Raw genomic sequence first — 26,742 nt, 5'->3', positions numbered from 1 at the left:
GGTGAGCCTGATCCAATCAATTGAAAAGCCTTAAGAAAAATAAATTTCATGTGTGGAGTGCAGCTTCAGCTACTGCCCAGAATTCCATCCTGCCCTTCCTGATGGCCTGCTCCACGGATTTCAGACTAGCCTAGCCAGCCCCCACAATGATGTAAGCCAAATCCTTACAATAAATTTCTTAATATATGTCTCATACTGGTTCTCCTTCTCTCTCTCTCTCTTTTTTTTTGAGATGGATTTTCGCTTGCTCTTGTTGCCCAGGCTGGAGTGCAATGGCACGGTCTCGGCTGACTGCAACCTCTGCCTCCCGGTTTCAAGCGATTATCCTGCTTCAGCCTCCCAAGTAGCTGGGATTACAGGCGTGTGCCACCACGCCCGGCTAATTTTGTATTTTTGGTAGAGACGGGGCTTCATCTTGTTGGTCAGGCTGGTCTCGAACTCCTGAACTCAGGTGATCCACTCACCTCGGCCTCCCAAAGTGCTGGGATTACAGGTGTGAGCCACTGTGCCCAGCCTGGTTCTCTTTCTCTAGTTGACCCTGACTGATATAAAACCAGATTGTGGAGGGCTTTGAATGCCAGTTTGAGAGTGCTGAGTGCAGTCCAGATGAGGGGAGCTCTGATCTAAGACCTAGAAGGAAAGGGAAGAGAAGAGCATTGATAATTCTAGAAAATGCTGAGGGATGCCCTCTTGCCCACATTTTGTATTTCCAACTAACTCCAAAGCTCAGGGCCTCTGGGAAAATTATGTAAACACCCTTCTCAGTGGAAGGGCTCCCACCCTCTCCCCACCCCGTGGGGTGTTTCGGTCTGGCTGGCTATACCTCCCTTTGAGATCCCAGGCATTATAGGAGAGTCTAAATTCATCCACTGGTTCCAGTCAGTCATTTCTTCTGCAGGCATTTCTTTTTGTTGCTGTTTATTTACTTTTTTTTTTTTTTTTTTTGCTGGGACATGATAATTTTTATTTATTTATTTATTTGACAAGGTCTCACTCTGTTGCCCAGGCTGGAGTGCAGGGGCACCGTCTCAGCTCACTGCAACCTCCGTCTCCTGGGCGCAAGCAATTCTCCCACCTCAGCCTCCCAAGTGGCTGGGACTATACACGTGCACCACCACACCCAGGTAAAATTTTTTGTATTTTTTTTTGTAGAGACGGGGTCTCACCGTGTTGCCCAGGCTGGTCTCAAACTCCTGGCCTCAAGTGATCCACCCACCTCAGCCTCCCAAAGTGTTAGGATTACAGTTGTGAGCCACCGCACCCGGCATTCTGCAGGTATTTCTTTTTTTTTTTTTCTTTTTTTTCTTTTTTTTTTTTTTGAGAAGGAGTCTTGCTCTGTCACCCAGGCCGGAGTGCAGTGGCACGATCTCGGCTCACTGCAAGCTCCGCCTCCCGGGTTCACGCCATTCTCCTGCCTCAGCCTCCCGAGCAGCTGGGACTACAGGCTCCTGCCACCACGCCCAGCTAATTTTTTTTGTATTTTTAGTAGAGATGGGGTTTCACTGTGTTAGCCAGGGATAGTCCCAATCTCCTGACCTCATGATCTGCCCGCCTCGGCCTCCCGAAGTGCTGGGATTACAGGCGTGAGCCACCGCGCCCGTCCTTCTGCAGGCATTTCTTGGGCAGCAACTGTGGACAAAGTACTGTACAGTGCTCAGCTTCCAGATTACAGAAATGAATAAAATGTGGCCCTTACCTCCAAGAAGCTTTACAAACAGACTTGTCGAGCACTAACTTTAACAGCAGACAGAGAGAAAGAAGCCCCCTCCTCTCCTCCCTGCAGGACCAAATCATCCTTTTCTGAGCCTGCCACTTTGATCCCTAGCACAGTGGGCTTCTTGCAGCCCAATGGAAGATTTGACTAGCTGGGCTTCCTTTTCATCTTCAAGCAACCTGGCCCACTCCTGGGTATTAGCATTTCTTTCAGGGTATTTTCTCTTTTCTATCTCCTATGTCTGCTCCAATTTTTCCCTCTCGAAGCTAGTGTGACCTGCTCTCATTGTTCATATTCCCTCCTTGGCCTTGTCAGCCAACCCCCAATTCAATGCCAAGTGGTGAGCTTTCAAAGGCCACCACAGAGTCTATCACAGATACAGAGACTGCCCACGCTGCAGCCCATGCCGGCCTCACCACCTCTCAGGAGTTGGCCCTTCTAGTGGGGCACAGACTCCCAATCTTTTTTTTTTTTTTTTTGAGACAAAGTCATGCTCTGTCACCCAGGCTGGAGTGCAATGGCGGGATCTCGGCTCACTGCAACCTCCGCCTCCTGGGTTCAAGCGATGCTCCTGCCTCAGCCTCCCGAGTAGGTGAGACTACAGGCACATGCCACCACACCCGGCTAATTTTTTGTATTTTTAGTAGAGACGGGGTTTCACTGTGTTAGCCAGGATGGTCTTGATCTCCTGACAGACTCCCAATCTTACAGTCTCTGAGTCTTCAGCAAGAATGCAGGCTGTCTGAGGGCAGAGGCTATACAGCTCTTACAGTCTCTAGCATAGATCAGCCTCAGAGAGGATGCATTTTAAACACTTACGGATTTGAATTGAAAATCTGGATTGACACTGACAGATATCTCAGGAGGTGACTTTATATATATATTTATTTATTTATTTGAGACAGAGTCTGGCTCTGTCGCCCAGGCTGGAGTGCAGTGGCACAATCTCAGCTCACAGCAACCTCTGCCTCCCAGGTTCAAGCGATTCTCATGCATCAGCCTCCTGAGTAGCTGGGACTACAGGCACGTGCCACCACACCTGGGTACTTTCTGTATTTTTGTTTTAGTAGAGACAGGGTTTTACCAGGGGTAACGGGGTTAGCCAGGCTGATCTCAAACTCCTGACCTCAAGTGATCAGCCCACTTCAGCCTCCCAAAGTGCTGGGATTACAGGCGTGAGCCACCATGCCCTGCCAGGAGGTGACTATTAATGGCTTCTCCAAAGACTTCAACATAGGAGTCCTCTGAAACAGCAGAGGACTTATACATGTAAATCATAGTTTTATTAATATAAGTCTATCTTAAAATGAGTCCTGTTCTGGAAGATTTATCTCATAAAGTGAAGCTGGCTTGTTTTACCTTAGATAGGATTTGGCTGAAACCTTTAGATGTGTCTCACTCTTCAAGGGTTCCCGCGAGTTGGTTTCTTGTGAATGTAGGTGTTATTGTACAAGGTCAGTATGACAGGGAGCTAGAATCATGTAGGGATTTAAAATATGGGAGGTTTCAGTCCTTCTTGACAGAAGGTGATTAGATAAAAACAGCGGGGCCAAGTGAGCTTTGTAGTTTGTTCTGGTGCTTAAGTTTTATGAACTGGGGAGTTCTTCCAGTTTAATTACTGAGTTGGGGAATGTTGGGTGATGCTGGAAGTACTTGCCTTCGTTTAAAAATGCTCAAGTGAAAGTATGATGAGAAAAGGTGCTTTTTAAAAGCTAATAGACCCTTTAGCTCAACCCATTCATTTTATATAGTAAGAAATTGATAGCCAGAGAGGGGAAGTGAATGCCCAAGGTCACACAGCTAGTTTCTGGAAGAACTGCAAGTCGAATCAAAGTCTTCTGGCTCATGGTGTAGGGCTTTCGCTTGCAGCTTTGTTACAGAGCCAAGCTAATATGGGCTCAGGGCCGCAGGAACTGCAAATCAAATAAAAGTCTCTTTCATTGTTCAGCAGGAGAAAATCTGTCCAGTTTCTTCTTGGTTCCTTGAGTCTTTTCAGGTCCCTGGAGGCACTGTACATTCCTGCTGCGCCAGGTTAGGAAAGCGGCAGGGATGCTTGTCTTTGCTGCCTTGCTTTACTACCAATTCTGTCCTTGGTGACCAAGGCCATATCGGCTTTTTTGTCTATAAGTCAAACTAGGAAGCAGGAATTGCGTTTACTTCCAAGAAACTGCAAACGGCTTGCCCATACTGCAGATTTATTCTCAAATCTATATGAGTGAATCAGGGAGGGGCACTTGGGATCCTTAGTTTATAAGGGAGCAGGCTGAGGGATTGAGTGATTAGGGCTCTAGAGAAGGCAGAGAGAACAGATGTTACCTCAGTAGCTTGGGCACTCCCCACTGTCATAATCACATAATTGAGAGAAGGGATTTCTGACAGCCACATTACCAAGGTAACACTGGATGCATATCAATTTAAAAAATCATGACCGGGCATGGTGGCTCATGCCTGTAATCCCAGCACTTTGGGAGGCTGAGGCGGGCAGATCACCTGAAGTTAGGGGTTCGAGACCAGCCTGGCCAAAATGGTGAAATCCTGTCTCTACTAAAAATACAAAAGTTAGCTGTGTGTGGTGGTGGGCTCCTGTAATCCCAGCTACTTGGGAGGCTAAGGCAGGAGAATCGCTTGAACCCAGGAGGCGGAGTTTGTAGTGAGCAGAGATCGTGCCATTGAGAGAAAGAACTGCACTCCAGCCTGGGTGAAAAGAGCGAAACTCCGTCTCAAAAAATTTTTTCTTTTAATACAAAAATTAGCTGGGTGTGGTGGTGCATACCTGTAGTCCCTGCTACTTGGAAGACTGAGGCAGGAGAATCACTTGCACCCGGGAGGCGGAGGTTGCAGTGAGCTGAGATCGTGCCACTGCACTCCAGTCTGGGTGACAGAGCCAGACTCCATCTCAAAAAAAAAAAAAAAAAAGTCAGATTCATTGCATTCTGCATTGGATATGAGTATATCTGACATTGTAGGAAGCCCTTATGCCCAGCACAAAGTGCTTTATTCAGCTAATCAGATGGCTGAAGTTCATTATTTTGCCCTGGCAGAGAAAATGGGGATATGTAGTTCAAAAGATACAAAGTAGCAAATATGTAGGATGCAGGATGTAGGATGAAGTCTAGAGATCTAATGTACAACATGTAACATGTCTATGATACCAGTTTTTGCTTGGGGAGAGGAAGAGAAAAAGGTGGGTTTTTGTTGTTGTTGTTGTTTTGTTTGTTTTTGTTTTTTGAGACAGAATCTCACTTTGTCACCCAGGCTGGAGTGCAGTGGCACGATCTCGGCTCACTGCAACCTCTGCTGCCCAGGTTCAAGCGATTCTCCTGCTTCAGCCTGCTGAGTAGCTGGAATTACAGGCATGTACCACCACGCCCAGCTAATTTTTGTCTTTTTAGTAGAGACAGGGTTTTGCCATGTTTCCAGGCTGCTCTTGAACTCCTGACCTCAGATGATCCATCGGCCTTGGCCTGCCAAAGTGCTGGGATTACAGGTGTGAGCCACCGTACCTGGCATGAATATTCTCTTTAAAAAAAAAAAAAAACCCAAAACCACAACCCTTTCTTATTAAGCCTAAATGTTGAGGAAAAATTAGAGATTCAAGCTTCCTTTATTACAGCTGCTTTTAGCAAGGAGGATGAGGATGGAGGAAGAGCAGGAAGATGTCAGAGAAACATGTGAGGGGTATTGGCCAAAGGCCAAGATGAGCTTTGTGTTCACCAGACTGTGTCCACTGAGGACAGGGATTCTCCATTGAGGAAGTGAACTGGCTTCGCAATTTCAAAAAAAAAGGGAAAAAGAGGTCTTGCATGTCCTTTTTGAGGGAAACTGACTGAAAATGGCTTTGCCTGAGAGCAATGGATATTTGGAGAAAACAGTCCCCCAAAGCTCTGCTGGCCAAGTTTCTAGTTCCAGGCCTTTGGTGCAAGCTTAATTAGTTTCTGTGGACCAGCTGCAAATGGGGCAGTTCGATTTGCACTTGTTAAGCTTGTACAGCTAAGACTCAGGATTTTTACAGCTGCGTTTTCAGCACCACCTCATTAATCCTCACAGCCATAGAGGGAGGCTGAAGACTCAGTCATCTTCATTTTAGAGGAGAGGCCCAAAGAGGTAAAATGATGTATACCCCATCATATGGCAAGTTAGTGGCTGGGCTGAAAAATAGAAGTGAGCCCTGATTCTAGGGTGAGCTGCTCAGCCTAGCCAACACAGCATCCCTGCTTTGCTTGCTCATTGCAGATGCAGAAATCTCCGGCTGGTTCCCCTCAGTCTCAGCTTGGGGCTGACCTGCTGCTAAAGTGTGTAATAGGCAACAGTTGCGGGGGCAGGGGCAGGGAAGGGGAGGGAGTCTTTGATAATGCTGCCCCATCTCCTCTTGGTGTCCCTTTCTGACACCCTGTCACTTCAGGTCTTTCTCTTTTTTTTTAGATACAGGATCTTGCTCTATCACCTAGGCTGGAGCGCAGTGGCAGTGTGACTTCCTGGGCTCAAAGGATCCTCCCACCTGAGTCTCTTGAGTAGCTAGGACAACAGGCGTGTGCTGCCATGTCTGGCTAATTTTCTTTAAAGAGATGGGGTCTTGCTATGTTGCTCAGGTCTCCAACTCCTAGGCTCAAGCGATCCTCCTGCCTTACCTCCCAAAGTGTTGGGAAAACAGGCATGAGCCACCCTACCTGGCCATTCCAGGTCTCATATCCCTGAACAAGCACTTGACCCCCACCCTGTGCCCAGATCCACGGAAATAGACGGGTCCCAGCTATCCTCCCTTTGAGGCTTATGCAACCAGCTGGCTCATCTGATGGGCCCCAAGTGTGTCAATACTTCCATCCAAGCATGTCTATTAGTCAAAGAGAGTGAACTTGGATGCTAGGTAGATGGCTGTGGGAATGTCACCGAAAGTATCAGACATAAGACTCAAGTGTCTTTGAAATGATATGTATCTTTAAAAGGCATTCATGTTTGCATTCCTCACATGATACTTTTAGATAAAAATATTTAATGTGGGCTGGGCGTGGTGGCTCACGTCAGTAATCCCAGGACTTTGGGAGGCCAAGGTGGGCAGATCACCTGAGGTCGGGAGTTCGAGACCAGCCTGACCAACATGGAGAAACCCCGTCTCTACTGAAAATACAAAATTAGCTGGGCGTGGTGGTGCATGCCTGAAATCCCAGCTACTCGGCAGGCTGAGACAGGAGAATTGCTTGAACCCGGGAGGCGGAGGTTGCAGTGAGCCGAGATCACGCCATTGCACTCCAGCCTGGGCAGTGAGAGTGAAACTCTGTCTCAAAATAAATAAATAATAATAATAATGTGTCATCAGAATGATATTTTCTTCCAAAATCTTGGAGAAAAATTCAAATGTGTCAGGAGTATGGGCCACCTTGTAACTGTGGCTTTTTGTGTCTGCCAGCACATTGCCACATACTCTGGGGGGCTCAGACCATGTGGAGGAGCACAGGGAGTCCCGTAACAATGGGCAGATGGTAGAGGATGAGGGGACCACCTGGGAGCCACGTGCATATTTTGAAGGCTGCTTTTTGGACATAACACTCAACCCACAAATTTCCATGCACATATACTGTTTCATCCCTGGCTCCCTCAAAGGGGCATGAGGCACAAGGGCAGACCAGCGAAGATAGGTTAGGGGACAGGTGGGCTTGCACTCACACTTCAATGTTACAGGCCACCTGTTACACACATGCCGCCTGGACGCTGAGCAGCAATTACAGGTCATCTTCTGATGAGTGTGGCTGCATCCATGCCTCTGTTTCCGGGAGAAGTGATTAGCAGGTAAGGTTGAAGTCAGGCATGGTGGCTCATGCCTGTAATCCCAGCATTTTGGGAGGCTGAGGCAGGGAGATCACTTGAGACCAGGAGTTTGAGACCAGCCTGGGCAATATGGCAAAACCCTGTCTCTACAAAAAAATGAACAAATAAAAATAAAAATCAGTTGGATGTGGTGGTGGGTGCCTGTAGTCCCAGCTACTTGGGAGGCTGAGGTGGGGGGTCACCTGAGCTCAGGAGGTCTAGGCTGCAGTGAGCTGTGATTATGCCACTGCACTGCAGCCTGGGTGACGGAGTGAGAACCTGTTTAACAACAACAACAAAAACCCCACAAAGGTAGGTTCCTCCCTGCACTTCCAGATGCTGCGGAGAATGACCCTGGGTCCACAGAAAGGTGGGTTCGGGCTAAGTACTGTAGGGTAGTAGCTGAAAGCATGATGGGCTGGGTTTGAAAACTGATAGGCTTACCACTTACCATCTGTGTGGCCTTGGGCTAGTGACTTGTCTAGGCTTCAATTTCCTCCTCTGATAAATGGAAATGATAATAGTACCTCTCTCAAAGGATTATTGTGAAGGTTAAATGAGATCATGTGTGTAAAGTACTTAGCAAGGTATCTGGCATATGGCAAGTGTTCATACATAGTTGTTTTTGCCTATTTAAGGGCAAGGTTCAATTTTTCTGTGTTGTGGAAGACTCCCAACATAGTACAGATGTATGTTCCTTTTAGCCAAAGCCTTGAAAATGAGAATGAGGTATCAGTACCCAGAGGGAAGGACATCACAGACAGGAGAGCAGGAAAAGCTAAACCTGAGCTTATTCCTAAGTGGTAGGTAAAAATCCTGCAGCTGAAAACATCACACAGACACCAGAACATGTCCCTGTTATGCTGGGGTGTGGCATCAACCAATGACTTGGTGCATGGATGCGTAGGCCTTTGTGGGTGTCACTAGAAACGCTCATGTGAAACAAGCAGTTCTGTACCTGCAAGAAGGCAGCCTTCATCATTTCCACTTTACAGTGGCTTCCAGCCGGTCAGGACATTGAACCCAAGAAACCCGCCTGGAGTCCCGGACATTTCTCCAGGGACCAGGACTGAATGCTCAGAGGTCATTTCCTCCGACTCCATGGAGGACTTCCTCCTCGCTCCAGATGTACACCCACAGTCTCGCTTCCAGGCTGCAGGATGAGGAATGGGATGTGGCTATTACCTTGGAATCAGATGTGGTTATTACCCTTATCCTACTGGCTGTTTGGAGGAATTCGATCCTAAGACATAAATGTATGCCCCCTCCCAATGCTGGCAGTTGAGCCTCCCCTACCTCTTTGGCAGCAAAAATTCTGGCGGAGGCAGGTTCTTTCAATTCATTGCTGATGAAATTACCTATTATCCACAGTGCCTTCACAACACCTTGAAAAAAATGTGATTGTGCCAGCACCCACTGGCATTTTGGGTCCACGCCAACAGTATGAACCCATTTTCCTTTAAGTGGCTGAAGTCAGAAAGGCAGGAGTCAGGCTCTGGGACACTTGGATGGGGTGACTGGAGAGCATCAGCTTCAGGTTCAGGTTGAGGCCAAAGATGGCAAGGAAGACACTGGTGGCAATATGGCCTTTCCCTGCACTCCCAGATACTGCAGAGAATGACCCTGGGTCTGAGGTGACTGTCAGTCACCTCAGGAGAGTTTCAGGAGGTTTTGGAAAGTAGTTGGTGAAACTCAGCTGAGTTGGTGGGGCATGGAATGATAGCCCCAACACCTCATCTTTTGATAGAAGGATGCCAGGCTGTCTAGCCATGTCCAAGTACACTGCCCCAAATCAACCACTCCCAGAGGACACAGAGCCCTTTTCACTCACACACAAGTCTGGGATGGATCTCTCATGAGAGTCATCTCCTTCAACACTCATTTCTTCCACAAATATTTGAATACTACTATGTGCCAGGTACTGTGTGGGTGGGTACCCAGGGTGTAAAACTAAATAAGAATGTTTTCTGACCTTAAGGAGCTACCAGTGTAGTTAGTGCAGGGCCTTAGGGCTCCCAAGTTTTCAGACTGTCCAGTTGGGTCATTTTGAGTGGCAGTGGGCTTCAGTTTATCATGGCATTGACTCGCACTGAATCCCAGCCTTAGCGTTGTGGGACAGTATGCCTGGCAGGCAGCACCCGGAAGAGCTCTGCCTGTAGTCCAAGGGCTGCTGCCTGTGGTTCCCTCCCATGTTTAAAGAGGAGCTTTGGCTTGGTGTTGAGGAACATGCAGAGAATCCCAGCCTGACTGTGCTGCCCCTGACTGTGCTGCCCCTGGCTCCTCTTCAATGCTTTGCTTCCAAACCTCTTTAGCCATAATCTTTGCAGACATGGAAAAAAAGGCCGAGTGTGGTGGCTCACACCTGTAATCCCAACAGTTTGGGAGAATGAGGTGGGTGGATCACCTGAGGTCAGGAGTTCAAGACCAGCCTGACCAACATGGTGAAACCCCATCTCTGCCAAAAAAAAAAAAAAATTAGCTGGGCGTGGTGGTGGGCACCTGTAATCCCAGCTACTTGGGAGGCTGAGGCAGGAGAATCACTTGAACCCAGGAGGCAGAGGTTACAGTGAGCTGAGATGACGCTATTGCACTCTAGCCTGGGTGACAGAGCGAGAATCTGTCTCAAAAAAAAGGGTCTGTTATCAATCTTTGGAAGTGACTAAGTAGGATCACTGTACACAATTGTGTAGCTTGTATACATAGCCAATGAGGCAAGTCGGGCTGGACAGGGCTGAAATTACCAAGCCATGTGCCCATCACACAGAGGGTGTCATGGTGGGGGCATGGGCAGCAGGAAGAACCTTTTTCTAATTTGGACAAAGATGCCTCAGGCTAGTGAAGACCTATAAGTACCAGAAGAAAATTAAGAAACAGGAGAAACAAAATAATTTCTCACCCTTGGGTAACTCTGAAAAGCCAGAAGGGTTAGCTCTGATTAGGGTCCTAATGCTTCCATACTATGGAAACAATCCCTCCTTCCTACCCCACTACATGGCCAGAGGCTGTTGCAAGGGATTCCATAGCCTAAACTGCGAGGCAGTCAGGCTGCACTCTGAGAGCAAGAAGGCACAGTTCAGAGGGAGAGGCCCCATTTCCCAACCCCAGTCTGAGGAGTGGCCTAAAATCCTAATTCCCAGGCCATCTGATACACTAGGCACAGAGCACACTGTGTTTCTCCACACACTCCCCCACACCACCTCCAGCCCTTCCGCTCTGAGGTCACAGCCATGGGGGCCAGGTGAGCCAGAAGCCTCGTGGTCAAGAGAAAGAGGTAGACAATTTCCAACTCCCATGAGAAACAGGAGGCTTCAAAGAGGAGCAAAGAGGATCCCCTGTGTGTTGGGGAGGTGGGAGGAACAGGGTCCTTAGCTGTCATCACCCACCAGTGCCCAGTACATAAGAGCAGGGGCCCAGGACGAGCACACAAAGGGCCACCACCAACCCACAATTCAAGGACACAAGGACACCCACAAAGAGGCACCGCAAAGACTTATTGGGATAGTAAGATGAATAGATTTAATCATTCTTGTTTGAAAAACAAGACATAAATTAGTGTATATATATATATAATTTATATATTTTATGTAGTATATATACTATATACAGACATTAGAAAATGTTTCCTCTCCATGAGGCTGAGGGAGAGGTGAAGGATGGCGGTGGAATGACACAGGCAGGGGCTGAGTGGCGAAGTTGGGAGAAAAAGAAGACCATGTCAGCACTCCAGCTTGCAGTGGCTGAGGGGAAAAGGATTCCCCACTGGCTGCATCTCTGGCCCATTCAACAACTTGGTCCTGGGGTAGGAGAAGCAAGGAAGTGAGGGGCTGGATTCTGTAGAAGAAACTCCCCTCCTCCTTGCCGGGAGAACTCACCACTCAGGGAGACTTTATTGCACTAGGGGCTACCAAGGATGGGCAGGAGTTAAGCACAGTGTACATCTTTATAAAACTCACATCAGAATGAAAGATTTCACATGGGCCTCTGACACAGTGATGAAACAGAGGCAGACACAGGGCACAAGGGTGTGGGAAATGGGGAGATATGGAGAGGCGGACGAGAAGCAATCTATACAGAAGAAACATTGGCTTTCTTTGTTCCCTACAGTGGGACAGTTGGTAGGGACTCCGTGTCTTCACTCCCAGGAAGGTTGCGGGGGTGGGGAGGGTCGGGGGAGGGTTGGCAGCAGTGGTGGTGGTGGTGGCAGCGGCGGCGGTGGTGGCAGCGGTGGTGGCAATAGGAGGTGTGTGTCAAGGTGGATGTTAAACAGTGTGAATTCCCTCCCAGATGGCTCCAGAGAGGGAGAAAGGTGCAGGACTGCACCGGGTAAGGCGCTCAGCTTCTTTTCTTAGAGAGACAAATCCACAGGGTCAATACACAGCCAAAAGCATATACTCAGGATTAACATATCACGCTAGCTTCCAGAAGTTTAAGATATAGTCATCAACACCCCCCACCCCTACCCCTTTCCCCCCTCCCCCCACCCCCTTCCCCGATCCACAGCTAAGTCAAACTCCTAAGGACAGTCTCTCTGGTAGAGAGATGTTGAGAGAGAAGCCTCACGCCTGCAGCAACAGCCCCTGTGCTGGGCTGGGCCGGGCTAGGCGGGCTCCTAGGCCTGCACTGGGTCTCCCCAGGCAGACGTTTTCACCAGGTACCTTACCCAAAACGAGTGGGGTGATCCCAGATGCTTGCTCCCTAGTGGACTGAGCTGCCCTGCCCATCAGGGAGGGGCAGGGCACTTTGGGGATGGCTGGTGTGGAGCTACTGGACCTGGAGGTGAGGGCTCCCCAGGCTGCCGGCCAGTTGGGCAGCTGCAAACAGCCTAGTGTGGCTGTTTTCTGCAGACATCTCACCCAGGCACAGGCCCTCAGGGTGGCACCTGCCAGGTGAGCGTGAGCCCAAGGTGGTTGGGCACATCTGGACTGAGTACCCTCTCCCCTCGGCACGGCAATGTGGCCTGCTGCTACTGCCACTGCTCCCAGCAGGGGAGCCGATGCCACGAGGAGCTCAAAGCCTGAGGGTCTGCTTGCTTCAGGTCCTGGCTCCCCCAGCGCCCAACACGGATTGAGCAGGAAGTGAGCCTGATGTCACCTCTCAGCCCCAGAGAAGAGATAAAATACAGCTCTGCTGTGAGCAGAGTGAAGAGGGGCCTTTGCCCTCACAGTGAGGCCCAGAGGCCAGGGAAGGGGTGAGGACACCCAGGGCGGCAGCTAAGCCTGCAGCCCTTAAGAGAGAGCCTCAATCAAGAGCGTTTCCACTCCCCGGAGACTGATGGGCTCTTGGACCCTGACTGGCTCAGCAGACACACACACACTCACCACAAGATGCAAGGACCACAAAGCTCAAACCTGGGGCCATGGTTGGGGAAGGGGAACAGGTGTGGGCAGATGCCCTACTTAATAAGGGTTTTTAAGGAGTGGGTGAATGTGCTCATAACAGTCGCCGAAGCTGGGGAGCCTGGTGGATGCTCTGTGGCTGCCCCTGCAGCTGCTGCCACCTGCTGCTGCTGCTGCTGCTGTTGTTGTTGCTGCTGCTGTTGTTGTTGCTGCTGCTGCTGGTTAAGGTTACGGGCTGTGGACTCCTCAGCTGCACGCAGCAGGAAGGTGTAGTTCCTCACCACCTCTTCTACCTTGGCCAGCAGCTCTTGGCGCTGGGCCTCGGAGCGCACAATGAACACCAGCCGCACGAAGGTCTCAATGAGGCTGCTCAGCACCTGGAAGCTGCCCGTGATGGCTGCCAGCATGTGAGTTGGGCTCTTGTCCACATTGGCCACACGGCGGCAGGAGGCCCGGAGCTCCTTGAACTTGAGAGCTAGCTCAAGCTTATACTCGGAGATCTGAGAGACATAGGGCTTGGGGGCACGGGCTTCGGGGCTGGCCACACACTGCCGCAGGACTGTCAGCAGCTCGTTGGTGTCCAGCCGGGCAGCCAGGAAGCCATCAGGGAGGCCATAGGCATGGGCCCGCAGGGCATTGATCTTGGCCAGGCTCCCCTCGAAGGTGGACACACGGAGGTCAATCTCCTGAGTGCGGGAGGCCTCAGGGCTGCTGCTGCTGCAGGTAGCAGCATCCAGCACCTGCAGGGTCCTGCTCACCACAGGCACCACCTGCTCATCCAGCTTCATGCCAGGCAGGATCTTCATGGGGATAGAGTAGGAGAGCTCATCCTTGCCATCACTGGCGTCATCTGCCATGTCACACTTGCGGTAGTAGAAGCAGTAGCGGATGGAGCAGCACTTGCTGCTCTCACTGTCCTCGTCTAGCTCGGCAGGCTTCCGGTACACCTCCTCGGGCAGTGAGAACACCGCCATCTGTCTGGGGCCTTTGGTCTCTGGGGCAACCTGGACGTAGGAGGGGTCTCCCAGCGTCGGTGACTCCAGAGACCTGCTTTTGGGACCCAAGGCTATGGGGAGGCTTGCCTCTACCTCCTTGGCCTCCCTGGGCAGCATGCCCAGGGGAGGATGTGGGTAGACATCCGAGGTCAGCGAGGCCCTGTCACCCTCGTCCAGCTCACTGATACTGTAGCGGCGCATCAGTTTCCTGTAATTGGGAGCTCCCAGACACTCGCCCCCCGAGGCACACGTGGTCAGGCACGAAACACCACTCTCAGGGTCCGATCGGCACTCTCGGGATTCCAGGCTGGTAGAACGAATGCGCCGGACATTGATGGGGCTGCTGAGGCTCACGCCTGGGCCAGCCTCTGGCTGCCTCTGGCTAGGGAGGACCCTGTCCCTTTCCCTCCCCCGGAGGCTGGGCACTGGTGTCTGGGTGGCTTGTGGCCGGCCCCCCCGGCAGATGCGCTTGCAGTCGCAGCTGCGCCTCTGCTCACGGGACATGCCAGGCCCCTGCTGCACAGGGCTGCTGCGGAGCTGGCAGCTGCAGCGGCCAGGTGCTGGAGGTTGTAGGTACTCGGTGCCTGGCAGCTCCCCCTGGCTTGGTGGCTTTAGAAGTTCCTCAAGGAACTCCAGCTCATACTGCTTTACCTTCTGCAGTTGGGCCTGCCGCTCATCTGTCTCCTTCTTCTGGCGGGTTGGGAAGGTGGCAGAGAATAAATTGCGTAGCCGGAAAGGACCTCGGGATGACTTGGGTTTTGCAGGGCCTTCAGAGGTCGAGTGGGCTCCATTGAGAGTTGTTTCAAGCTTCCTAGAGGGCATGGTGCTCACCTGCCAGCTGGCAGCCTGAGATCTCAGTGGGCTCTGGCCTCGAGGTTGGCAGCTGGGGCTGTGGCCATGAGGCTGGCAGCTGGGGCTGTGGCTTCTTGACTGGCAGCTGGGGCTCTGCAGAGCCATGGGGTAGGTAGCTCGGGGAACCAGGCTGGTCTCTTCGAGCTTGCTTCTTTTGGGTGTGCTCTCCAGCTGCGCCTTCTCCCCTTGGCTGGAGATGGTGCCCTGCTTCTGCAGGGTGGGCTTACCACCCTCTGGCCCGCCTTTGCCTGCTACCTCCCCTGTAGCCTGCTTGCCCACTGACTCTCGGCTCATTCTCAAAAGATAGCTTTTGGGAGGGAAATTTTGAACAGGCAGCCTGTCCTCTTGTTGGGAGAGGTGCAGGCTGTCAGCCCGGCTGCCTGTGGGTGCTCTGGGGCTGGAAGACACCTCTGCGCCCAGCTGATGCTGAGAATTCCGTGAGGTCTCTGGAGTACTGGGGCTAATTTTGAACTTCAGATTCTTATTGGCACTGCTGCTCATCATGCTAACCTCTGGCCTCCCCATGCTGGCCTCCAGCCTTCTCTCACCCCTGCTGGGGGGGTTCCCCAAAGCCCCACCAGCAGTGACTAGACTCTTACTGTGAACCACTTGCTGTAGGGCGGCCGAGATGATGGCAGGGGTCACACTGCCCTTTGGGTCCAGGATAAGCTTGGGGCTCAACCTGACCTCCTTGGGCAGGTTGTCCCTCAGCTCAGAGACCTGCTCTTCACTGAGGGATGATGTGGCTGCCCTCAGTGACATTTCTAGGCCTGCCCTAGTGTGGCCAGGCCCTTTGTCCTCAGGAACTGGGGACAGCAGACTCAGATTCTTCTGTTCACTAAGCTGTGGGGACAGTGCTGGGTGCACTGCCAAGGAGTATGTTCGTTCTGCCTGTACCTGGCCCTCTGACTGGGGCAGCTTCCTCCGAGCGCCAGGGGGGCCAGGACTCTGGCCTGTGGCAATGGGTTGGAGAGATGGGTTGGGATCTGGGCGCCCGAGAGAGTAAGGGGCCGTAAGAACAGCCTGGGCTGCACAGCTCTGGATCCGGAAGGGCAGGTCCTTGCGGGCAAGGAGGCTGTCCTTGTTGAGGTGCTGGGCCAGGAAGTAGGTGGTGTTCTGGTGCTGCTTCATGGCCGACATCATCTCTGACATGTCTGTGAGCTCTGAAGAGTTGGTTTCATGACCCGAGTCCAGCGATGATTCAGGAGTGATTGTGGCCAGCACAATCAGACCTGGAGGAACAGGGATAGGGCTTGTTATGCTTACTGAAATCAAGTTCTTTTCCAGCTCTACACAGTTGTCCCTCGGTATTCATGGGCGATTGGCTCTAGGACTCCTGAAGATTCCAAAACTTGCAGATGCTCAAGTCCTGATATGAAATGGCATAGTATTTGCATGTAACCTATGTACATCTTTCCATGTACTTTAAAGCCTCTCTAGATTACTTATAATACCTAACACAATGTAAATGCTATGTAAATAGTTGTTATACTGTGTTGTTTAGGGAATAATGACAAGAAAAATCTGTACATGTTCAGTATAGACATATTTCTTTTTTTCAAATATTTTTGATCTGCAGTTGGTTGAATCAGTGGATGCAGAACCCTCAGATACAGAGGGCTGACTGTATAGGAAGGGCATAGAAGCCAAGGTTAGCCAGCAGTATTTCCAGCTGGAGAAAAACAGTCAGGCCTGGCGAGAATGCAGGGCTGAGGGTGGGAAGAGTGGAGGGGAGGGGACAAAGAGGGGCAAGCTATAAGAAGGGGATGAAAGGCTGGAATCCAAAACAGAAACAAAAGAGGTGGCGAGAGGATCTGGGCAGTTTTATGGCAAATTACCATGCAAATCACATGCTAAACAGCATGCTAATCACAACTATTTTTAGATTCAACAGCTAGGAAATTTTTGTTAATTGTCCTAAAGAGGGGCTGGCAAAGAGAGGTCTCTCTCTATCCCTCCTCATCTGGCCAGGCCTGCCTACAGTCATTGCAGCTGAGGCCATTTAGCTGAGCTTGTCCTCTCTCCAGCAGCCACGTGGGACTCAAGCCTGGGAGCAGCTAGCACTCTCTCCAGACTCTAAGCAAAGAGAAATGCCAGCCCTGGGGGCCAAATACATGGGGGCTGTCCAAAGTCAAGGGTGTCCTCACACACGGAAAAGGCAGGCTCTCTCTGACCCCAATCCCTCGTGGTCCCTATTCCTCCCTATTCCTTTTCTGTTGCTGTGTCATTTACCTCTTCTTTTTCTTTTTCTTTTTTTTTAGAGTCTCACTCTGTCGCCCAGGCTGGAGTGCAGTGGTGCAATATCGGCTCACTGCGACCTCCGCCTCTCAGGTTCAAGCGATTCTCCTGCCTCAGCCTCGTGAGTAGCTGAGACTACAGTTGTGCACCAGCCCACCCAGTTAATTTTTGTATTTTTAGTAGAGACAGGTTTTCACCATGTTGGCCAGGCTGATCTCGAACTCCTGACCTCAAGTAATCTGCCCACCTCGGCCTCCAAAAGTGCTGGGATTACAGGTGTGAGCCACCACGCCCAGCTCTCTTCTTTTTTTTTAAGGTGTATGTATATGGAGGGACATATGTGTGACTATGTGTGTGTGTCTGACGTGTGTTTGTCTACAAGATGGACATACGTGTGTTTATAACAGGGAACAGCATGCACGTTGTACGGTTCTCCTGTGAACTAATACTTAATAACAATAGCTACCACTTACTGAGGTCTTACTGTGTGCTAGGCAGTGCTTACATGCTTTGCATGAATGATCTCATTCAATCCTTATGACAACCCCATGTGATAGAACTACTTTTATAAAACCCATTTAAGATGACAGAATGAGGCTCAGAGAGAGTAAGTGCCTTGCCAAAGGTTACACTGACAATGATTGAAGAAACCAGGACTTGGGTGCATCTGATTCAGAGCCCATGTTCTTAGGCAGGAGAAAGACCTCAGCCATAAGCAGTGATGGCCCTTGGCTCCCCTGGTCCCAGGTCACTAGGTAGTGAGTTGGTCGTTTTGCTTTTCTTTCAATCATGTGCATGCTGGATGTTCTGTTCTTCGCCTGTCTTCTACATCTCTCACAGTTTTTCTCTGATCCTCCATCCTGGCCTGCATCCATAGCTGTCATGACCCCAATCCCTGCGATCTATCTGTAAGGCATTTCCAAAGAGATGCTATGATGAGAGCCAGAACTCTAGCTAGAGCTGAGCAGCTGCTCCCTGCTGTAACATCGTTGCTCCTCTGACCCTATCTAAACAACCTTTGGTACATCCACTGCCCTGACATACCTCAGTGACTCTGACACCTATTTGGGAAGACACAATGTTACCTACTGGCCCTTCTTGGACAAGAGAAGGGGGTGGAAAGAAGGAGAAGGAATCGGTCATTACCTGCAGTCTGTGGGGGTGGTGGGTGTGGTCCATCCTCGGATGCAGCCAGGGCTTCCAGAGCCTGCAGAGTAGACACCAGGGCATCATCTAGCTCCTGGGCATGATCTCGAACTGTCCGGGTCTGCACGCTGTCAATCAATGTCACTGGAATCTCATCGTACAGAAGCCCACGCAGGTGGCGTCCTTGTTCCTGGCTCTGGACAGCCCGGCGCTTGGGGTCATCCTCATCAGAGCTGTTGTCTCGGAAACCAGGGGGTGGGGCAGCAATGGCTGGCAACAGAGAAGTTGTCTCATCTTCCTCCTCCTCCTCCTCCTCACTCCCAGGTGGTGGGAGGGACATCAAATCTACTATATTGTCACGAGAGGAGCCAGGCTTCCCACCTTTGCGAGGGCCCAGCTGCTCCTGAAGTTTGGCTTTGCAAGAGTCACAGTAGAAATTCAGGGCTTCAGCCCCAAGGGAATTGTCCAAGGTGTAGGACCGGGCCCTGCTGGCACAAGGCTCGTGGTCTAGGCTAGCTGCATCAAAGTCATCAGGGACTACCTCATAACCTTGGCCAGAGCTTTTGGATGTGGGGTCAGACTTGGTTCGGGGCCTGGTCTCCTCAAAGAAGATTAGGTTCTCGTTGACATCTGTCCGGCTTTCCTGCTCCTTCCTTTGTTCCCGCATATGGAGGTAGCAGAAGCTGACAAGCTCAGAGTCGGCAGGCGGGGGCGTGCAGCGGCTCGATTTCCTGGGGCTGGTGCCCACGCTGCCCACATAACTACTCTCCTTTTTCCCCAGATGGCCCCCAGTGACAGGGCGGTGGGCGCTGTGCATGTAATCTAAACCCAGAAAGAGAATCAACAGATGAGCCCTGGTGCCAAGGATTGTGAATGAGCTTCCTTGTTGTTTCTGGCCCATGTCTCTGCAGCACAGCTGAGTGGCAGGTCCCAAGACAAAGCATTACCTGGCTGCCAAAGATTAGGGGTAGGGAAGTTGATGAGCTATGTTACTGCTGACCCTGAAAGTAGAGGGAATAGAGTCTAATAACTTGAGCTGCTAATAGCCCCATCACCTCTGAAATGGGAAAAGGCATGGGGTATGGTAGGGGTCGGGGTGAACACCCTGGTTTAGGGCCTGGTATCTGGGCACAGCTGGACTCTTACATGGATACTCTCTATCTGAAAGTCAGCTGTAAACGTATGTCCCACTTGGAACTGTTCCTGCCCCTGTCCCCACCCCTTTTCAGAGCTTTTCCAACCACCAGTGCTCTGTTGTGCCTGTTATCTTGAATCTCTTCTAGCAGAAGGAAATAAATCTGACAAGTTACTAATGCTTTAGTCAGAACCTGTTAAACAGGCTACATATAATGCCCAAGAGTTTGCATTTCAAAGAGGCCTGTTGATGGAGGGATCCTAAAAGAATAATGCTGTATATTAGAATTCCAGGGTCTGAATGTGTAAAGTATATGGGAGATATGCTGGGATGTGCATATGTGGGAGGAGGGCAGGGGAAGCATTCTTATAATTCTTCAAATTTTATTCTTTTCTGCATTCATGCAGGGCCAGCCCTACGTGCTACACATACATATGGCAAATGCTCTCGTCAACCGCTCTTAATGATGGTAGGTGTGTGCATCTGAGAATTATCTATAGCAAATGCTTTATCTGTGAAGACCTTTTCTCACTGTTTTTGGAGCTCTTCCCCATTTTATCTGTGAGAATATACTCAGACAGCAGACAGACAGATGACAAACAAGCACTAACTTAGGCTAAGGTCCTAATATACATGATCCTACTTATTCTTCATAACAACCCAATGAGGTAGTTATTATCATTATTCACATTTTACAGATAAAGAAACTGACTCACCTAAGGTTACACAGACCAAGTGGTAGACTGGATTTCCGCCTAGGTCTGAAAGACTTCAAAACCCATGTTTTTAGCCATTACCCTTATAACTCATCATGGTGGTCAAGATGCTGGAAGACAACCCTTCGAAATGCCACTCAAACTCCAGTTTGACAGAGTCAATATGCCAGTGTTGCCTTTCACTAGAGATTACATCTATGACAAAAGTACAGCACTGGTACCTAACAACAAAACCCCCAAATACAGAAAGAAAAAACTGACAGAACTGAAGGGAAAAATACACAATTCAACAACAGTAGTAGGAGACTTCAATACTCTACTTTCTTTCTTTTCTTTTCTTTTCTTTTTTTTTTTTTTGAGACGGAGTCTCACTCCGTTGCCCAGGCTAGAGTCCAGTGGTGCGACCTCGGCTCTCTGCAGCCTCCGCCTCCTGGGTTCAAGTGATTCTCCTGCCTCAGCCTCCCGAGTAGCCGGGATTACAGGCGCCTGCCACCACGCCCGGCTAATTTTTTGTGTTTTTGGTAGAGGCGGGGTTTCAACATGTTGGCCAGGCTGGTCTCAAACTCCTGACCTCAAGTGATCCACTTGCCCTGGCCTCCCAAATGCAGGGATTACAGGCGTGACCCACCGCACCTGGCCAATACTCCACTTTCAATAATGGATAAAACAACTAAGCAGAATATCAACAAGGAAACAGAGGACCTGAACAATACTATAAATCAAACTAGACCTAACCGAAATCTATAGAACCATCTACTTAACAGCAGCAGAATATACATTATTCTTAAGTGCATATGGAACACTGTTGTGAATAAACCGTATGTTAGGATCTAAAATAAGCCTTACTAGATTTAAAAGGAATAAAATCATACAAAATATATTTTCTGAGCACAACATAATTAAATTAGAAATCAGTAACAGAAGGGAGTCTGGGAAATTCACAAGTAGAAATCAAACAAAACACTTTTTTTTTTTTTTGATACAGGGTCTCGCTCTGTCACCTAGGTTGGATTGTAGTGGTGCAGTCTTGGCTCACTGCAACCTCCACCTCCTGGGCTCAAGTGATCCTCCCACGTCAGCCTCCCAAGTAGCTGGGATTACAGGCATCTGCCACCACGCCCGGCTAATTTTTGTATTTTTGGTAGACATGAGGTTTCACCATGTTGGCCAGGCTGGTCTCAAAATCCTGGCCTCAAGTGATCTGCCTGCCTCGGCCTCCCAAAGTGCTGGGATTACAGGCATGAGCAACCGTGCCCAGCCAAAACACTCTTAAATAACCAGGCTGTCAAGGAAAAAAATCACAAGAGAAATTAGAAAATACTTTGAGATGAATAAAAATGAAAATACAACATACCAAAATTTATGGGATCTAGCTAAAGTCATTCTTTTTTTAAATTTTTTATTAATTTATTTTTTGAGATGGAGTTTTGCTCTTATTGCCCAGGGTGGAGTGCAATGGCACAATCTCAGCTCATTGCAACCTCCACCTCCCGGGTTCAAGCGATTCTCCTGCCTTAGCCTCCCAAGTAGCTGGGATTATAAGCATGTGCCACCATGTCTGGTTAATTTTGTATGTTTAGTAGAGATGGGGTTTCACCATGTTGGTCAGGCTGGTCTTGAACTCCTGACCTCAAGTGATCTGCCTGCCTCAGCCTCCCAGAGTGCTGGGATTATAGGCATGAGCCACCGCGCCCGGCCTAAAATAGTTCTTAAAGGGGAAATCTGTAGCTGAAAGTGCCTACGTTAAAAAAGAGGAAAGATTCCATATGAATTACCATAAACTTCCACTTCTACCTTAAGAAACCAGAAAAACAAGAGCAAACTAAGTAGAAAGAATGAATAAGACCTACTATTTGATAACGCAATAGGATGACTACCGTCAATAATAACTTAATTGTACTTTTAAAAATAACTAAAAGAGCCAGAGTAATCAGACAAGAGAAATAAATAAAGGGCATCCAAATCGGTAAAGAGGAAGTCGAATTGTCACTGTTCACAGATGATATGATCATATACCTAGAAAACGCTGAAGACTCATCCAAAAAGCTCCTAGATCTGATAGATGAATTCATTAAAGTTTCAGGATACAAAATCAATGTACACAAATCAGTAGCACTTCTATACACCAACAGCGACCATGCTGAGAATCAAATCAAGAACTTAACCCTTCTTACAATAGCTGCAAAAAAAAACAAACAAACAAACAAAAAAAACTTAGGAATATACCTAGCCAAGGAGGTGAAAGACCTCTACAAGGAAAACTACAAAACACTGCTGAAAGAAATCACAGATGACACAAACAAATGAAAACACAGCCTATGCTCATGGGTGGGTGCAATCAATATTGTGAAAATGACCATACTGCTAAAAGCGATCTGTAAATTCAATGCAATTCCCATCAAAATGCCATCATCATTTTTCACAGAACTAGAAAAGAAAAATCCTAAAATTTATATGGAACCAAAAAAGAGCCCGCATAGCAAAAGCAATCCTAAGCAAAAGAACAAATCTGGAGGCATCACATTATCAGATTTCAAACTATACTACGAGGCATGGTACTGGTATAAAAATAGGTACATAGGCCAATGGAACAGAATAGAGAACCCCAAAATAAACTCAAATACTTACAACCAACTGATCTTCGACAAAGCAAACAAAAACATAAAGTGGGGAAAGGACACCCTTTTCAACAAATGGTGTTGGGACAATTGGCTAGCCCCATGTAGGAGAATGAAACTGGATCCTCATCTCTCACATTATACAAAAATTAACTCAAGAGGGATTAAGGACTTAAATCTAAGACCTGAAACCATAAAAGTTCTAGAAGATAACATTGGAAAACCCCTTCTAGACATTGGCTTACACAAGGATTTCATGACCAGGAACCCAAAAGCAAAAGCAATAAAAATAAAGATAAATAGTTGGGACTTAATTAAACTAAAGAGCTTTTGCACAGCAAAAGGTACAGTCAACAGAGTAAACAGACAACCCACAGAGTGGGAGAAAATCTTTGCAAACTATGCATCCAACAAAGGACTAATATCCAGAATCTACAAGGAGCTCAGACAAATCAGCAAGAAAAATCAAACAATCCCACAAAAAAGTTGGCTAAGGACATGAATAGACAATTCTCAAAAGAAGGTATACAAATGGCCAACGAGCATATGGAAAAATGTGCAACATCCCTAATTATCAGGGAAATGCAAATCAAAATTACAATGCAATATCATCTTACTCCTACAAGAATTCGCCATAATGGCTGGGCACGATAGCTCACGCCTGTAATCCCAGCACTTTGGGAAGCTGAGGTGGGCAGATCACAAGGTCAGGAGTTCGAGACCAACCTGATCAACATGGTGAAACTCCGTCTCTACTAAAATACAAAAATTAGCCGGGCATGGTGGTGCATGCCTGTAATCCCAGCTACTCAGGAGGCTGAGCCAGGAGAATGGCTTGAACTCGGGAGGCGGAGGTTGTGCCACTGCACTCCAGCCTGGGTGACAGAGCAAGACTCCGTCAAAAAAAAAAAAAAGAATGGCCATAATTTAAAAATTTAAAAAAATACGTGTTGGTGTGGATATGGTGAAAAGGAACACTTTTACACTGCTGGTGGGAATGTAAACTAGTACAACCACTATGGAAAACAGTATGGAGATTCCTTTAAAAGCTAAAAGTAGATCTACCATTTGATCCAAGAAGTCATTACATAAAAAAGGCACAATTCACAACTGCAAAAATATGGAACCAGCCCAAATGCCCATCAATCAACGAGTAGATGAAGAAAAATGTGGTACAGTTGGGCACAGTGGCTCATGTCCCAGCACTTTTGGAGCCGAGATTGCACCACTTCACTCCAGCCTGGGTGACAGAGCGAGATTCCATCTAAAAACATTAATAAATGAATATTAAAAAAATGTTTTAAATGTGATTGATGAGATTGGACACATTCAGGAAGGTATGGCTGTAGACTAAAATGTGGTAAATATATACAATGAAATACTACTCAGCCACAAAAAGGAATGAAATAATGGCATTTGCAGCAACCTGGGTGGAGTTGGAGACCATTATTCTAAGTGAAGTAACTCAGGAATGGAAAACCAAACATCATATGTTCTCACTTACAAGTGGGAGCTAAGCTATGAGGATGCAAAGGCATAAAAATGATAGGATGGACCTTGGGGACTTGCGGGGAAGGGTGGGAGGGGGTGAGGAATAAAAGATTACACACTGGGTACAGGGTATACTGCTCGGGTGATGAGTACACCAAAATCTAAGAAATCACCTCTGAACAACTTATCCATGTAACCAAACACCACCTGTTCCCTAAAAACTATTGAAATAAAAATAAAATAAAATAACTAAAAGAGTATAATTGGATTGTTTGTAACACAAAGAAAAGATAAATGCTTGAGAGGATGAATACCCCATTCCCCATGATATGCTTATTTCACATTGCATGCCTGTATCAAAACATCTCATGTACCCCATAAATATATACAACTATTATGTACACACAAAAATTAAAAACAAAACAAAAATAAAGGCAAAAAAAGAAGAGCAAATAACCCAAAGCAAGTGGAAGGAAATACATAGAGGATAGAAAAAAAATAGAGAAAATCAATGAAACTAAAAGTTGGTGCTTTGAACAGATTAGCTGGAAAGATCAAACAAAAAAGAGAGAAGACTCAAATTACTAAAATCAGGAATGAAAGAAAGAATATCACTACTGACCATACAGATATGAAATTGATTATAAGGGAATATGAATAAAGATATATCAACTGGATAACCTAAATGGTATGGACAAATTCTTAGAAATATACAACTTAGGCTGGGTGCAGTGGCTCACGCCTGTAATCCCAGCACTTTGGGAGGCCAAGGTAGGTGGATCACTTGAGATCAGAAGTTCAAGACCAGCCCAACCAACATGGTGAAACCTCATCTCTACTAAATACAAAAAATTAGCTGGGCATGGTGGCACATACTTGTAATCCCAGCTACTTGGGAGGCTGAGGCAGGAGAATAGTTTGAATCCGGGAGGTAAAGGTTTCAGTGAGCCAAGATTGCACCATTGCACTCCAGCCTGGGCAACAAGAGCAAAACACCATCTAAAAAAAAAAAAAAAAAAAAGGAAAGAAAGAAAGAAAGAAATATACAATTTGCCAAAACTGATTCAAGAAGATAGAAAATCTGAATAGACAATAACAGGAAAAGAAATTGAATTAGGATAGGAATTAAAACTCCTCCCTCACCCCCAAAAAAAGTCCAGGCCCAGGTGATTTCTACCAGTGGATTCTACCAAATGCTGAAAGAAGCACTTATACCAGCCTTTCACAAACCCTTCCAAAAATCAAAAGAGGAGAGAACACTTCTTGACTCATTGTATGAGGCCCATACTACCTTGATACCAAAACCAGACAAAGATGTCACAAGAAAACTACAGACAAATATCTTTCATGAATACAGACACAAAATCCCTCAACAAAATACCAGCAAACTGAATTCAGCAACATCTAAAAAGAATTATACACCATGACCCAGCGGTGTATAAATACTAACAAACTGAATCCAGCAACATATAAAAAGAATTATACACCATGACCAAGTGGGATTTATTGCAGTAATGCAAGGTTGCTTTAACATCCAAAAATCAATGTAATACACCATGTAAATAGACTAGAGGACAAAAACTACATGATCATCTCAATAGATGCACAAAAACATAAATAAAAACATAAATCTAACACCCTTTCATAATAAAACACTCAATAAACTAGGAATAAAAGGGAACTTCCTCAATATGATAAAGGTTACCTATAAAAAACTCACAGCTAACATCATACTTGATTCGAATGAAAGGATAAAAGCTTAGATCAGGAAGAAGACCAGAACGTCTGTTCTCACCATTTTTCTTCCTTCCTTCCTTCCTTTCTTTCTCTCTTTCTCTCTTTCTCTTTTTTGTCTGGGGTCTGTCCAGATGTTCTCACCACTTCTATCCAACACTGTACTGACTGAAAGTTTCAGCTGGGGCAATTAGGAATTAAGATGAAATATAAGACATCCAGATTGGAAAGGAAAAAGTAAAACTATTTCTTGCAGGATACAAGCTCAATGTACAAAAAATCAATTTTTTTTGTATTTTTATTTTTTGAGATGGAGTCTTGCTCTGTCGCCAGGCTGGAGTGCAGTGGCACGATCTCAGCTCACTGAAACCTCCCCATCCTGGGTTCAAGCGATTCCCCTGCCTCAGCCTCCTGAGTAGCTGGGACTACAGGCACACGCCACCACACCCAGCTAATTTTTTGTATTTTTAGTAGAGACAGGGTTTCACCATATTGGCCAGGCTAGTCTTGAACTCCTGACCTCAAGTGATCCGCCTGCCTTGGCCTCCCAAAGTCCTGGGATTACAGGCATGAGCCACCATGCCCGACCTCAATTCCATTTTTATACACTAGCAATGAACAACCTGAAAATAAAATCAGAAAGCCCTTCTATTTACAATAACATAAAAAAGAACAAATAGTTATAAATATACTTATTTTTTATTATTTAAACCTTATTTTACTTAATAATTTGTCTTTTTAAAATTTGACTTTGTCTTTTAACTAGTTATGAATTTAAAAAGGAGGACAGGGCGGGGTCAAGATGGCTGACTAGAAACAGCGGCAATCAAGTTTCCCATGGAAAAGAACCATAATAAGCATGTGAATCCTTTACTGGCAACCAACATATCCAGGTTCTCTCATCAGAACTGACTAGGAGGTTGGCATGATCCATGGAGAGGAAGGAGGAATAGTGTGGTGAGGTG

The 26,742-nt window shown here is 47.6% G+C and overlaps 1 protein-coding gene across 2 annotated transcripts in view; it reads right to left on the bottom strand.

The window, feature by feature from the left end:
* Positions 1-12,008: 12,008 nt before the first annotated feature.
* The window catches only part of FRMPD3 (FERM and PDZ domain containing 3), a 160,276-nt gene continuing 145,542 nt past the window's right edge, over positions 12,009-26,742 (bottom strand). For both annotated transcript variants that reach the window (XM_054473142.2, XM_063660145.1), the window contains exons 14-15: positions 18,084-18,905; positions 12,009-15,931 (exon numbers count right to left, since the gene is read on the bottom strand). In XM_054473142.2, coding sequence (XP_054329117.1) covers positions 12,909-15,931; positions 18,084-18,905 — 3,845 coding nt within the window. In that variant the 3' untranslated portion in view covers positions 12,009-12,908. The remainder of the gene's footprint in view (positions 15,932-18,083; positions 18,906-26,742) is intronic.

Source organism: Pongo pygmaeus, chromosome X (assembly GCF_028885625.2).
Source record: "Pongo pygmaeus isolate AG05252 chromosome X, NHGRI_mPonPyg2-v2.0_pri, whole genome shotgun sequence".
NCBI classification, from domain to species: Eukaryota; Metazoa; Chordata; class Mammalia; order Primates; family Hominidae; genus Pongo; species Pongo pygmaeus.
This window is presented reverse-complemented; position numbering and strand designations above follow the sequence as displayed.